Here is a 13,181-nt window from a genome sequence, read left to right as displayed (position 1 = left end):
CCCCCCCCATATCGAACCACCGTGGTACTAACCTCGAACTTTCGTGCGATTGATCGAGACTGGTGAGTAACGACCGGATGACCATGCAAATACGTCGACCGGTATATACGAATCCGACGTTATATATGTTCCGATTCCAGCTAATATCACAGCTATCGTATTCTTTTTCTGTCCTCTGTTCGCAGATGTGCAACGAATGGGCGATAGATACACCGTGTCCGGCGGGTGGCCGAGACTTTTGCAGATCGCTGCACATTTTGGACAGCCGGGGAAATAGCGTCTTGGCAAGCACAAATTCTTCTTTTTTTCTTCTTCTTCTTCTTCTTCTTCCCCTAACACTTGACCTTCTCCTCGAGACGAGAAGACTTCGAGTCGACGCGATTAACTCTGTCGTTGCCAAGAAGTATTAGAACTGCAACTCGAGTGTTGGCCGTGTCGATCCTTTCCTTTCTTACGATGGAGAAACTCTGCCTCTTTTGCTTCACAATTCCAACGGGGATAAGTTTGCATAATTAATGTAATTTACCATCGAAGAATAATTTAAATCGAAGACGCGACGAAAGTAGGAAAAACGAGCGGGCGAACGTTTTCCTTCCTTTTCATTGGGATTAGAAGGATTAGAAGACGTTAGAAATTGGGATTTCCTTCGATGTGTTCTCTCGTTTCACGGGTTGATTGAAACGCGGCCGCGGTGCCACGATAAAATCGACACGTTCGACGTTCATCACGAAACCATTGTACGCACGATGCGCCTGCCACCGATGAAGATCAATCCGAAATTTTATCACTAGCCCCACTAATAGCTTCTCCCAGCGTTAAACGCATTATCGATTTCCGTGTTTGTTAATGGATAAACTTGCGAAACTGAATTCACAGCGGAGGAGTGATGGCTTCCCTTAAGAGCATCCACCGACTAAGCACTTTGCAAAACTCTTTCAATTATGGACATCGGAATCAATTAGAGCTTATCAATTCACCTATTCGCGGTTTCCACGCGTTCTCGGCTTTGTTGGTTCATCGATTAATTGATTCTTAGATGCGAATATCTACGTAACGATATGGTGGGAAGATTCGCAGATGACGCGGAACAAAGCGTTTTCCAAGCAGTGGCTTCAGACTGTGCGGCGATTCGTTCGCTTCAAACGAAAGACTCGAGTGAAGCCTCCGTGATATTTTCCTTTTCCTTTCTTTCCTTTCATTTTTTTCTCTCTTTCTCTCTCTAAAGTTTCAGAACGCTCGGAAAGAAAGGAAGGGAAACAAGCGGAAAAAACCCGTAGCAATCGCCGAGATGAACATTCTGTGTACGCGAAATCGAACATCTAAGAATTAAACAGTGAGAAAAAGATCGACGACGTAGATCCTAACGACCGGGAATCGATACTTTGACAATCGCTAGATAGAAAATAAAGCAGCCCCCGTTGCATCGTGAAGAAAATGAGAACGAGCGTATCAACAAGCCGATACAAAACGATGACGCATCGAATGTAACATGCCCCTGACGCACAATGGTCCGTGAAAAAGCACGTTTATATTTCAGGTGAGCAAGAGCTGCGTGAGTAGCGCGGAATGCGGACCTGCCTCGGTCGGTTGCATCCCAGTGGACACGCAGCAGGTGCGAAATAGCGAATTTTTTCAAAGTATCCTGGCCTGGCTTGCCCTCTCTTTTGACTGTTCTCTATCTAGTCAGCCGCATACACATAGTTCGTGTTGCCAACTGTCTTTCTCTCTCTCTCTCACGGAAGAGAGGAGGAAGCCACGCGACCGGGTGAAATAAATTCGGTTATTTCGTTCTAGATCTGCATCAGCTGCTGCGATCTGAGTTACTGCAACATCGAGTCGCCTACCAACGCCACCAACGCCATTTTCTCGCGCAAACGGCGCGCCAAATCGAAGTCGAAACGCAAACGACCCGGTAGAAACGGGGTCGAGGGCAGCCGATTCTACGGGGGCGGCGCACTCTGGCTCATGGCCTCACTCTTCTATGCATATCATTGCTGAGGAAGCAGCACCACGGAAGAATCTCTAGTTAGAAGACATCAGCCGTGCACCAGGCAGCTCGGGAATTATCCCCCACCGGAGTTACGATTCGAGAATATAAAACGCGTTTTTTCGCAATCCATCTATTTCTTATCGAACGAAGCGACTCTAGTCCTACTTGTATACTCTCATCTCTTCTCGACTGATAGCATATCCTGTCATTGTTACACCTACACTTTCCATGTTTCGAACGTTTAGAAAGTCCTCGAGTCCTAAGGAAAAATTATTCGTAAAAGTACTCGCGACTCCGTGCTTCTCGAGTCGAAGCTTTGGGAAAATCTGTGTTCTATTAATCAGCTTCCACCGTCTCGTCTCTGTTTTTCGATGGTGTGAAGTAAATCGCGAATCGTGTACTATTATCGCGCGAGCGAGTGTTTTTGCGTAAGATAAGCTAGGGAAATTAGAAGCCTGTTCGTCTTTCTCTTCGTTGACAGATTCGAAGAGTACGAACTCGTCTCCCGAAGAGAGAGAGAGAGAGAGAGATGTCGCCAGGATCCTCCGGGAGAATCCTGCGCTGTCTGAAGCATGTATAGTTAACGGAGGGCCGTTTTAAAGACTCTCAGTGATGGAAAAAGGAATTGTTCTCTTCTCGTAGTAGCGTAGTTGCCTATGCCTTGTTAGAAAACGAAAAGAAAAATGAAAAAATGAAAATACACACACACACAAGGCGAAACTAAGATGTAAGTTCGAGTTTACGGATTAAACTTTCTACAGAGTTGCAGTGCCAAAGCGAGCGAGGAAAATTCAAATACCTTCCATACAGCTGATTTTACAGGGGCATTTCATTTTCGATCGAGAACAGTCAACGCTGATATATATTAGGGGGTGAAGATCCGTATTGTTTTTCGTGTTTTAAAGGCCCTGATTCGACACGCGGAATTTCATTTCGACTCCTCGAGGTGGAAAAAAGAGCGAGACGCGGGAAGACAAATGAAACGTTTGCTGCTTGTTCCCTGCTGATTCATTCTGAATTTCAGTACCTGCTGGAGCAACGATCGATCGTTGTCCTCAAGGCACTTGCTCACTGAAGCCGCGAATTCCCCGTACGATTCACGACCATGTGTTTCATTCGACAAATAAAATAACAAACCTTTTCTATTACTTCCTTTCTACGGTTTTTTCGTTCGCGACTCGACGAGTACACCGTCAGACCTAATTTACTTGGACATCGATCTCTCGGTCGAATGTTTAACTAGTCCTGCGGAACAATCGAGTTTTTCGTTTTCTTCGAGTCGGAGAAGCGAATGTTGATTTACATGGAAAGTTCTTAATTAATTAAGTTGCTCGCGCGCAACTTCAAAGAAATCGCTAATTATGTATCCGAGGCGAAAAGAAGTTCCTAATTATTCCCACGTAATAATATTACTTCTATCGTATCATCTTATTTTTCCGTAATAACACTTCTCTTGTGTTAATAAAGCGTTAATTATCCTAATTGTCAATTCATTTGATAAAACGAGAACGCGATAGTTTCCTTTAGTTGGATATTTGAACCAGCCAGTTTGCAGAATTTATGACAAAGAGAAGAAAATCTGGCGCTAAAAGCGAGATTAGATTCGTTCGAAAATCAATTTCCACTCGACTCTTATCGTTCAATCGTCGAACAGAAGCAAGAACCGTTCAGTTTCCGTGGATATCGGGTTTCTTAAGAAAAGCTGAGAAAAAAAAAGAAAGAGAAAACATTGGAATATCGCGGCACGCTAGCAAATCGTGGAGTTTGCTCTTGCCCGCAGTTTGACAAATAGATATGCAAATCATAAATTATGCGAACGGGACGTACGCGGGATTTGAATTATCGATAAACTGGAATTACGCGTACCTAAAAGCTGTTTACATACCTACAAACTCGCCTACTACAGACTATTTACTGCTATTACAATTATTAACAATTATACACATAAATAAATAAATAAATAAATAAATATATAAATGAATAAATGAATATATATTATGATATAGAAATTATACATTGTTTCGGCATGAAGATGTAAGAATACTGTTGGTAATGAAATAAAGAAGACTATAATTGTCAGACTGTCACACAATGGAATAATTTTAGTATATGAATCTCAAATTTTTTTAATTTCAATTTTTATTACAACCCGAATTCCTTGATCCATTTGAACCAATAACGCACGACATGTGCTTATGCGATGTATGTTATGCAATGTATTTGTGCTATGCAAAGCATATTCGATCTAACGATAACGCACCATGTGCTACGTGTTATCGTAATGATTTAGTATTGAATACAGTATTGAAATAATATAGTATAGTATAATTCAATGAAAATTATATAATATTAAAAATATATGCAAAAAAAAAAAAAATGAAACCACGTTAGAGTAGTATTGTATGATATTGAAAAGTGCTATTGATTTCAAGATAAAAAGACAATGAATAGTGTACGGACTAGAGTCAAATACAATTGTCTTTCAATTAGGAATCAGTTATCGGTGGATTAATTACTTAATCAAATTATAAGTAACTTTCCGATCCTCAAATTTGTCTATCTTATTCGTTTATAAAAATACATTTTACTATCTTCATTGGCTTTACAATACGGTTTAAAACAAAATAAATGATATCGTTAAAATTAATTGATTGTTATTTTGACTCACATTACACGCTGACAAACATTCGAAGAGATAACATCGATAATAAAACCGGCGCCAAACATTCCCGCCAAATTTACTGCGTAGCCGACGCCATATTGCTTTCCTTCGCTGCTTGAAAATCCCGCGTTCTCGAATTTTCCCACGCTTCTTTTTCCACGGAAAGTCGATTCGAAACATTCTCAATCTCGTCAATGAAACCGCTAATACGTTTCCAAACTACTGTAAACGCGTATTTTCTAATTTCGAAGTTTTCAGATAAACGGTCCGAGAAATTTGTTTCTATCTAACGCGCGTTCACTACGAGATAGAACGACTCTTAGGCGTACCAAATACTTTTTAAGAAAACGCGTATAATTTCTTTTGCCGATCAAAAACTTTATACTATTCGCGATCCCTACACTGTATAAAAATTATTTAGAGTAATTTGTTGGCGTATAAAGAAATTTTTACTAAAAGAATCGAATTAATTTAAGCACACCGACGCGATACAACTTTTCGAAGGAACAGTCATGGCGTACATCACGTGACCCGTTTATTCTACGTGTAAGCGCAACTAGGGGGAGCCACCATGTCATGTGCATGCGCATTATCAAAATCTATATTAAAATGGAGGAAAAGAGTCAAGTTGTGGAACGGGAGGCTAAGAAGGATGAGATTCACGAAAAAGATGGGAAATCTAAAAGGTGAGCGAACGTTCATTCGATTCCTACGAAGTACTTGCCGTGTAATTTCAATTGGTATGATTGGAGAGCATTTGATTCGATTCACTTTGAATACGAGTTATGGATGACCGGCAATACCGTAGACGTAACTTAATGTTATTTTTTATTAACCGTTATATAATTATCAATAACAATATTTTATTATTAATTTGAAATAATAAAAGGCTTCTCATATTATTATATTTTGTCCCCGTAGTTGAGTTGGATACTTTAGAATTATGTTTATGTGTCATAGTAACCTACTAATTCAAAACTAGGTATATATAGCACTATAAGTGTTCAATATTATAAGGATATAATCGTATGTAATATTTAATGTGTCTCCTGTATATAAATATTATTATCCTTGAAGATATTTTCAACATGTAAAGTTTCAATGTATCCTGTACCTTTCTTGTTGCTTCTTGCATTCTTAATTTATTCTTGCATTGTGTATGCCTGTGTGAGTTGTGCTTCTTTTACTGATAGCGCATAAAGAAATAAAAGGATAATACTTGTAATTTAGTTCAAAAAAGAGACATCGTAAGAAGAAGAACAAGATGGCGCATGCCACTGGTGAGAATCACAACCACACAGGCCACAGAGATGAACATGAAATGCATAGCACGTGTAACATTTCTATAAAAGACATCCAAATGGCAATGGAGGTTTTTAATATACAGCAGAAACCTGCTAAAACTCAGGAAGAGGCAATGCAAAAGCCTTATCAGTTTTGGAGTACGCAGCCAGTACCAAAAATGGGTAAACAATTTAAGATCTACATTTCACGATGGTAAACAATAATTTTAAGTTGACCAGATTATATTATGAAGATTTTCTACAGATGAAAAAATAGTTAAAAATGAAGCCATAGAATCTGACAAAACATCAATCAGGGCAGAACCTTATTCATTACCAGCAGACTTCCAATGGGATACTTTAAACCTTGATGATCCTTTAGTTTTGTCAGAATTATATACTTTATTGTCTGAGAATTATGTGGAAGATGACGATGCTATGTTTAGATTTGATTACCCACCTAATTTTTTAAAGTGGTAAACAAAATATCAACTAATGAAATTTATAATGTAGTTTAGTTCAATTAAGTACTCAATAGAAGATGTTTCTAGGGCACTGCAATCCCCTGGATGGTGCAAAGAATGGCACTGTGGGGTACGTGTGACTAAAAGCGGACGTCTAGTCGGTTTCATTTCCGCTATTCCAGCTACTCTGCGTGTTTATAATCAGTAGGTTTCAAATTATTTTTAGTCTGTCCCCTGTTAGCTAATGTAAGGAAAATTTCAGCACTCAAAAAATGGTGGAAATAAATTTCTTATGCGTGCACAAGAAACTGAGGTCAAAGCGGGTTGCACCAGTATTAATACGTGAAATAACTAGGAGAGTTAATCTTCAAGGTATATTCCAGGCTGTTTATACCGCTGGTGTTGTATTGCCAAAACCAATAGCAACTTGCAGGTGTGTACCTGCATCACAACCAATCTCACTATTATATCACTATTTGTTGTCATTTAACTATGAATTCGATTTTAAAGGTATTGGCATCGTTCTCTCAATCCAAAGAAATTAATTGAAGTGAAGTTTTCTCACTTGTCTCGCAATATGACTATGCAGAGAACTTTAAAGTTGTTTAAACTGCCAGAAAATACAAAAGTGCCAGGATTTAGGAAACTGGTTGAAGCAGATATACCTCAAGCTCATAAAATATTAACTGATGTAATGATTTTTTCAGGAGAATACTACAGTTGCTAGAAGTATTAATGTTAATGTTTTAATTTAGCGAATATTAAGATCATTCATGTTTTAGTATTTGGAGAAATTTGACTTGGTTCCGATTTTCTCCATCGAAGAGTTCCGACATTGGTTCCTCCCACAGAACGGGATTATTAATAGTTTTGTAGTAGAAAACGATGGTAAAATTACTGACATGGTTAGCTACTATACGTTACCGAGCTCCATAATGCATCACCAGACACACAAAACTCTCAGGGCTGCATACAGTTTTTACAACGTATCCACTGCGACTCCTTGGCTCGAACTCATGACTGATGCATTGATATCGGCTCGTAATGTAAGTGTAATTGCTTGTACCTTTATTATATAAGAAAAAACCATCATTCATATATTATTTTCAGCTCGACTTCGACGTATTTAATGCGTTGGATCTCATGGACAACAAAGAGTTCTTAGAGCCATTAAAGTTTGGTATAGGTGACGGAAATCTGCAATATTATTTATATAATTGGCGTTGTCCTAGCATGACACCTGGAAAGATTGGTTTGGTGCTCCAATAAGTTCTAAATAAACGAATTCGCCTAGAAAAGAAGTTTTCGCACGTGCAAGTTTACGATACGGAAGCGACGATAAACGATGGAAATAAATATTATTAGGATAATATAGGAGGAACACATGGAAACGGAAGCAAATATAATTTTGTCTTCTACTAACGAGCATCCAAAGCATATTGAACGATAGAAAGAAATTAATATTTCCTTAAACGAGTCAAAGTAGCACGTTCCATTGGATTCGCCGGTTCCGTGGATGTTATCTTTGGGGAGTCTCTGTCTCAACCCTTGATCATGACATTAGTTCAAGGTCAAAATATGCATGTGCAACGCGTGTATATAGGTATCTGCGTGACGAGCAATGTAGATAATTATCGTATGCTCTAGTAATTTACAAGAACCATGCGGGGCAAGTTTCCTTCTTACAGGTATCGTCGACCGCAGAGTTACTTCAAAATTTTCGATAAAGCTCCTTGGGCGTTATTTTATTTGGAATTAAACATTTCCCTCAGCGTCTGTTTTGGTTAAATAGGCCGCAAGGTATGCCGAAGTGGACAGTGGAAGAAAAATTTAAATAAAAGAAGATCGAAGTATAAAGCGATCCATTTGTTTGTTTAGCCCCTTCGTTCTTCCTTCTCCGACTTTATATCGTAAATCTCATTTCCCCTTTGTAAGCTGTATACTCCAGCACGAAATAAAGTTTCCTTATCGTACGTGATACGTTTATAGCTGACACGAATGATTCCACCATTTTTCGATCATTAGCTTCGGTACTGTTTTCTTTTCCGGTACGTTCAAAACACGTGGTTGCATAACAAGCGACCTGCTTCCGGCGCCGATTAGATAGCGGTAAAACTAAAAAGACACCGAAAGAAACCAGTTTTTAAGGACTGTCATTAAGGGAAACACCGCTGGCCCAACGGTACGGCATCAAAAGTAATTTACGTTGTTTAAATGTAAACTTCATTGAAATATATATCTTTACAAGCTGCGTTTTAGATAATTTTACGTTTCTGGAAAACATCACCCAGCTGATTTCTTTTTATTTTCTTCCAGCAAACGTTTTCGACTGTCATATACATATATTCGTTTATGAGAGCAGCGTGTGCTCCTAATACGAGCCGAGGTCTTTGTAACAGTTGCTGCAGATCAATATTTAACACAGTATACGCACAACCGACATGCAAGGTCTTTTCAAGATAAAAGGCGCGAAATGATGGCCCCGTGGCGATTATAACAGCTGATATTTACATTATTTTTTCTATTTACCTACGATGCTAATATTTCTAATTGTCTACATATCGTCTATTTACATATTGTCTAAATTGCGAGTGCTCATTCTTGATAAATGATTTAATTTATTGAACTTTGATTAATTGTCCTCTAGATACCCTATGAATATATGTTTGTCTAGAAATATTTAACATGACATTGGAAAATAATATATCTTTTAATGCACACACAAGTGAATACCGATTGTACAAACTAATAATGACAAGGAAAAATGTTTAATCGTACGACATGGCGGTAAAAAATTCGCTGATCAATTCTACAATAATATTCCACAGATGTCAAATTCTTTACAGACATTTGCCGTATTATCTTCCATTAAAATTCATCTTCTTCGCTACCGTTCGTCTCTTACAATGGCTAATTATTTATGTTCAATAAGAATTTAGCTCTCCCTAGTGAAATCAATTATATTCACAGGTGGCAAATATTTCAAACATTTATCTCTACTATGGTACTATTCGCATGATTAATGACGAAGAATGGAATTTATTGTTACCTTGGTCGTTATCCTACCGTTATTATCTTTATGTGTCAAAAGAAGCTCACGAAAGGGAGCTTAACAGTCTTGTAAAAATGCTTCAGGTAATCAATCCGACCATTAAGATTAAAAGGACACATTCGTTACCTCCAAACGCGCCAAATTGCTTTGTTTGTATGAGGAAAATTATCATCTCAAGTTCGAACGTTAATCGCAAGTAAAATTAACGTTTGATTAGAGTTTCCTTCACAGACAAATTTATTTCGCGAGATAGAAACTTGTCCTTCGATAAAGGGATTCATTTCCTTCGCTGGAAAATTTCTTCTATTCGACACGATTGCAAAATGTATAAAAAGCACTACGAAAAAGGATAATTCAGGAATCACGTAGAAATATGAGCTACCCGCATATGTCATCCATATAGTATTCTTATATTATTTGATATCATAACACGGTTAACAATATAAATAGCATGCTATTATTTCTAATTACTACTGCGAGTTGAAACTTACAGCTAGTATATGTGCACCGGGCAGACTTTCAAGATCGCTTGCCTTTTGTTTTTTGAATACAAAGCCTCGTCTGCGAAAACATTATTTTACATTTTTAATTTATTTTTTTCATGAGGAGTCATCTCTTCCGCGTTTGCACGACTAATTATCAGACACCCTGTATGAGTACTACTATGCTATTAATTCCAACGAAGGTCCTTGAAAAGCGTCTGGCAGATTTGAAACTACGGGCGATCGTGATGTCGAGGCATTGTGTAAGTGAACTACAGATTTGGATGACGGAACATTGTTAACGATCCTCCGGCAAAGGCCTTCAACTCTCGGATGGTCCTTGGTCAGGTAAGTGTACCGATTTCGCGCTGTTCCCATAGGGGGCTCAATGCACTTTAATTGTCAGTAAGATTGATCACTAACGCGTGATGTCCTTTTACGCGATGCGAAGGAGAAAAAAAGGAGAAAAGAAAAGACGGAAACGAGAAATCACCGAACAATACCCGGAGCAGATAACAGCACGAAGCGCTGACGAACACGTAGGTGGGGAACACGAGACACACGATGTGGAATAAATAGTGGCCTGAAATCGAGCGGAATTCAGTCGCACTGCTGTTGTACCATCGTCGTTGACGTTTATTCACGAAGACCTCTGACGAGTTCCTCGTGAAGTCATCTAGTCCCATCTGCAAGCAGGATAAAATCAATAAGTACCCGCTGGGTGATTTCACGCGGACATATTCTACGCGTCTCTTCCTTATCAAGCCCGCTAGTCGGTGCATTCGATTCATCTTTTCGGTTATCGTGATCGTAACAGAAAAGATGATGTTCCGAGTGCTGTTGATGCTAGCACCCGTACTTCGGATCGACGCATTTTTTCTCGGGTACTTGACACACGTGTTAATCGTTGAGATGCCTTGCAAACAGTCAACTTGCTCTCTTCCGCACCCTTCGTCTTAAATTTAGAGAAGCCGTACGTTCAGAGAACGATTAAAACTTATTCTCGGGAACACGTGTTGCGGCCTAGTGCTGCAACGGGCACGTTGCGTTTTTCCGCAGAAAATAAAAAAAAAAAAGATCGGAGAGTAAAAGGGACAACGCGAATGTTGGCAAGCGCATCCTGTAACTCCTGAAATACCCATAAAGCGTTCAAGTTCAGGTCTGAAAATATCTTATCTAATTCGTGTCATTGGCCGCGCCTTCGAGACTCGATTTTCGCTAACACGTCGTTTCTCTTGTCAGTTTCATACCGACCAGCCCCAAAAACAACGAAACCGTAAGGGAGTTCAACGTTTACTGGAACGTGCCCACCTTTATGTGCCATAAGTACGGGCTTCACTTCGAAGAAGTATCGCAGAGATATGGCATTCTACAGAATTCGATGGATAACTTCCGCGGTGACGAGATCGCGATCCTTTACGACCCTGGAATGTTCCCGGCGTTGCTGACAGACCCGAACGGTAAAACAATACTCGCTCCTTATACCGTGAGACTATCGATGGATTGGAGAAAGGAAAGAACTTTGAACGTTATTCAGGAAAGGTAGTGACGAGAAACGGTGGTGTCCCGCAAGAAGGCAATCTCACCAAGCATCTCGAAGTATTTCGGGAGCACTTGATCAATCAGATACCAGACAAATCGTTTCACGGTGTGGGGGTGATCGATTTCGAAAGTTGGAGGCCAATCTTCCGACAGAATTGGGCTTCCCTCCAGCCTTATAAGAAACTCTCCATAGAGATAGTTCGTCGTGAGCATCCGTTCTGGGACAATCAGAGCGTCGAGCAGGAAGCGAAACGAAGATTCGAGAAATACGGGAAACTTTTCATGGAGGAGACACTGAAGGCTGCCAAACAGATCAGACCGTCCGCCAGTTGGGGATACTATGCTTACCCCTACTGCTACAATCTGACACCGAATCAACACAGTTCCCAGTGCGACAGCGCTACGATGCTGGAAAACGATAAGTATGTAATTAACAAAGTTGCTCTATTTCGATCGTGACCATCTTCAATGTCGTAACTCTCCTAGGTAATCCGTCGTACGACCGTATCGGTACCATTGTGCGCGAATATCGCTCGCATTTATCGTACCGTCACGAATTTCATCAACCGATCGTGCGTTCTAGTTTTCGTGAAAAAAATTTCTTAGAGATTTAAGGTAACAAGATTACGAATCGGCCGTGGACGTTACAACACTCGGACTTTAAGTGGGTCAGTGTCAAGAATCGTGTTCTGATGAAAATTTAAACCGTCCTGAGAGAGTTACATCCGTCTTATCTAATCGTTCTCTCGATAAGTCCAACCAGACTCGTGTGCTTCTCCATTCAGAATGTCATGGCTGTTCGAGCTGGAAGACGTTCTCCTGCCGTCGGTGTACTTCAGACTGAGCCTAACGAGCAGTGAACGTGTCGGTCTCGTCGGAGGCCGTGTCAGAGAAGCCTTGAGAATAGCAAAACAAATGGCGATTAGGAAGAAGGTTCTCCCCTATTATTGGTACAAGTACCAAGATAAAAGGGATATGTATTTGAGCAAGGTGAGTCTTTTTACGTAAAAAACAATTTTCGGGTATTGAAGGATACGTCACTCGATAACAAATCGGTTGATCTTCGAAATGGATTTCTCTGTGCAGGACGATCTCGAAGCGACTCTACGAAAGATCATGGATCTCGGTGCCGACGGTCTCATCCTTTGGGGAAGCTCCGACGATATTAATACCAGGCAAAAGTGCGTAGAGTTCAAGGAATACGTAAACAACGAACTAGGGCCCATTGTAGATAGAATTAGACGAACCGCTCTTGGCTTGACTCAAAGCAACAGCACTCTTGTGGACAACAGAATCGATGTGAGCGTGGACCAAGTTTGACGTAGCACTTGGAATACCGATTCTCTTATAAAAGAGGCAAAATATTAGGAGAAATTGTAAAAAATCTTTAGTTTCTGTCGCTTACGTATATGGTTATCATACATGACATACGTAGGAGATCTGTTCGACCTTCGAAATAGAAAGATATCAAACACGAGACACCAAAGTGAAACCAAAGACTACTGGTTTAGACGATACTTGGAGATGTTGCGCGACGTATTCGAGCAGCGATCGAAATAAAATTCCTACGAAACTACCACTTTTTTCATTCTATCTCCGAAAAGTGGAAGTTCCCAACAAACGTGAGACGTACTGTTCCTCGTCGGATTCTTCTTTCATTTGTCAACCCTATGGTCTGTCACCAACGTCTCTGAAAGATCGAAACG

The 13,181-nt window shown here is 39.9% G+C and overlaps 3 protein-coding genes across 5 annotated transcripts in view; all 3 read left to right on the top strand.

Annotated features, from left to right (window-relative positions):
• Window positions 1–4,087, top strand: part of LOC100749387 — a 56,485-nt gene extending 52,398 nt beyond the window's left edge. The window contains exons 4-6 of one of the 2 annotated variants that reach the window (XM_003484914.4): window positions 186–284; window positions 1,538–1,612; window positions 1,795–4,087. In XM_003484914.4, the coding sequence (XP_003484962.1) occupies window positions 186–284; window positions 1,538–1,612; window positions 1,795–1,998 (378 nt within the window). In that variant the 3' untranslated portion in view covers window positions 1,999–4,087. Of the gene's footprint in view, window positions 1–185; window positions 285–1,537; window positions 1,701–1,794 lie in introns of both variants that reach the window. The other variant, XM_033321245.1, reaches the window with a different exon arrangement.
• A 1,107-nt stretch (window positions 4,088–5,194) lies between these two features.
• LOC100749273 (glycylpeptide N-tetradecanoyltransferase 1) lies at window positions 5,195–8,260 on the top strand. Its single transcript, XM_003484913.4, has 8 exons — window positions 5,195–5,338; window positions 5,883–6,118; window positions 6,201–6,411; window positions 6,487–6,603; window positions 6,662–6,832; window positions 6,910–7,090; window positions 7,182–7,445; window positions 7,510–8,260. The coding sequence occupies exons 1-8, from the start codon at window positions 5,229–5,231 to the stop codon at window positions 7,666–7,668; spliced, it is 1,449 nt and encodes a 482-aa protein (XP_003484961.1). The 5' UTR covers window positions 5,195–5,228; the 3' UTR covers window positions 7,669–8,260.
• Window positions 8,261–10,296: 2,036 nt separating this feature from the next.
• Window positions 10,297–13,051, top strand: LOC100743050 (hyaluronidase-like). Of its 2 annotated transcripts, none has more exons than XM_033321240.1 (5): window positions 10,297–10,472; window positions 11,176–11,393; window positions 11,471–11,897; window positions 12,261–12,465; window positions 12,562–13,051. In XM_033321240.1, exons 2-5 carry the CDS (start codon window positions 11,249–11,251, stop codon window positions 12,793–12,795), a joined length of 1,011 nt encoding a protein of 336 aa, XP_033177131.1. In that variant the 5' UTR covers window positions 10,297–10,472; window positions 11,176–11,248; the 3' UTR covers window positions 12,796–13,051. The 2 variants fall into 2 exon arrangements, with proteins under 2 accessions (XP_033177131.1, XP_033177130.1); XM_033321239.1 differs by having other exon boundaries at window positions 10,297–10,817.
• The last annotated feature ends 130 nt before the right edge of the window (window positions 13,052–13,181 follow it).

Source organism: Bombus impatiens, unplaced genomic scaffold (genome assembly GCF_000188095.3).
Source record: "Bombus impatiens unplaced genomic scaffold, BIMP_2.2 scf_0027, whole genome shotgun sequence".
NCBI classification, from domain to species: Eukaryota; Metazoa; Arthropoda; class Insecta; order Hymenoptera; family Apidae; genus Bombus; species Bombus impatiens.
The sequence above is the reverse complement of the archived record's forward strand: the minus strand, read 5'-3'. Positions and strand labels throughout refer to the sequence as shown.

Excerpts from the sequence above, each read along its gene's own strand:
- LOC100743050 (XM_033321239.1), top strand. The coding sequence starts at position 10,756 with ATGATGTTCCGAGTGCTGTTGATGCTAGCACCCGTACTTCGGATCGAC. Across the intron at positions 11,898-12,260 it reads ACGATGCTGGAAAACGATAA|AATGTCATGGCTGTTCGAGC; the intron begins GTATGTAATTAA and ends TTCTCCATTCAG. Across the intron at positions 12,466-12,561 it reads GGGATATGTATTTGAGCAAG|GACGATCTCGAAGCGACTCT; the intron begins GTGAGTCTTTTT and ends TTCTCTGTGCAG.
- LOC100749273 (XM_003484913.4), top strand. The coding sequence starts at position 5,229 with ATGTGCATGCGCATTATCAAAATCTATATTAAAATGGAGGAAAAGAGT. Across the intron at positions 5,339-5,882 it reads AAAGATGGGAAATCTAAAAG|TTCAAAAAAGAGACATCGTA; the intron begins GTGAGCGAACGT and ends CTTGTAATTTAG. Across the intron at positions 7,091-7,181 it reads CTCATAAAATATTAACTGAT|TATTTGGAGAAATTTGACTT; the intron begins GTAATGATTTTT and ends TTCATGTTTTAG.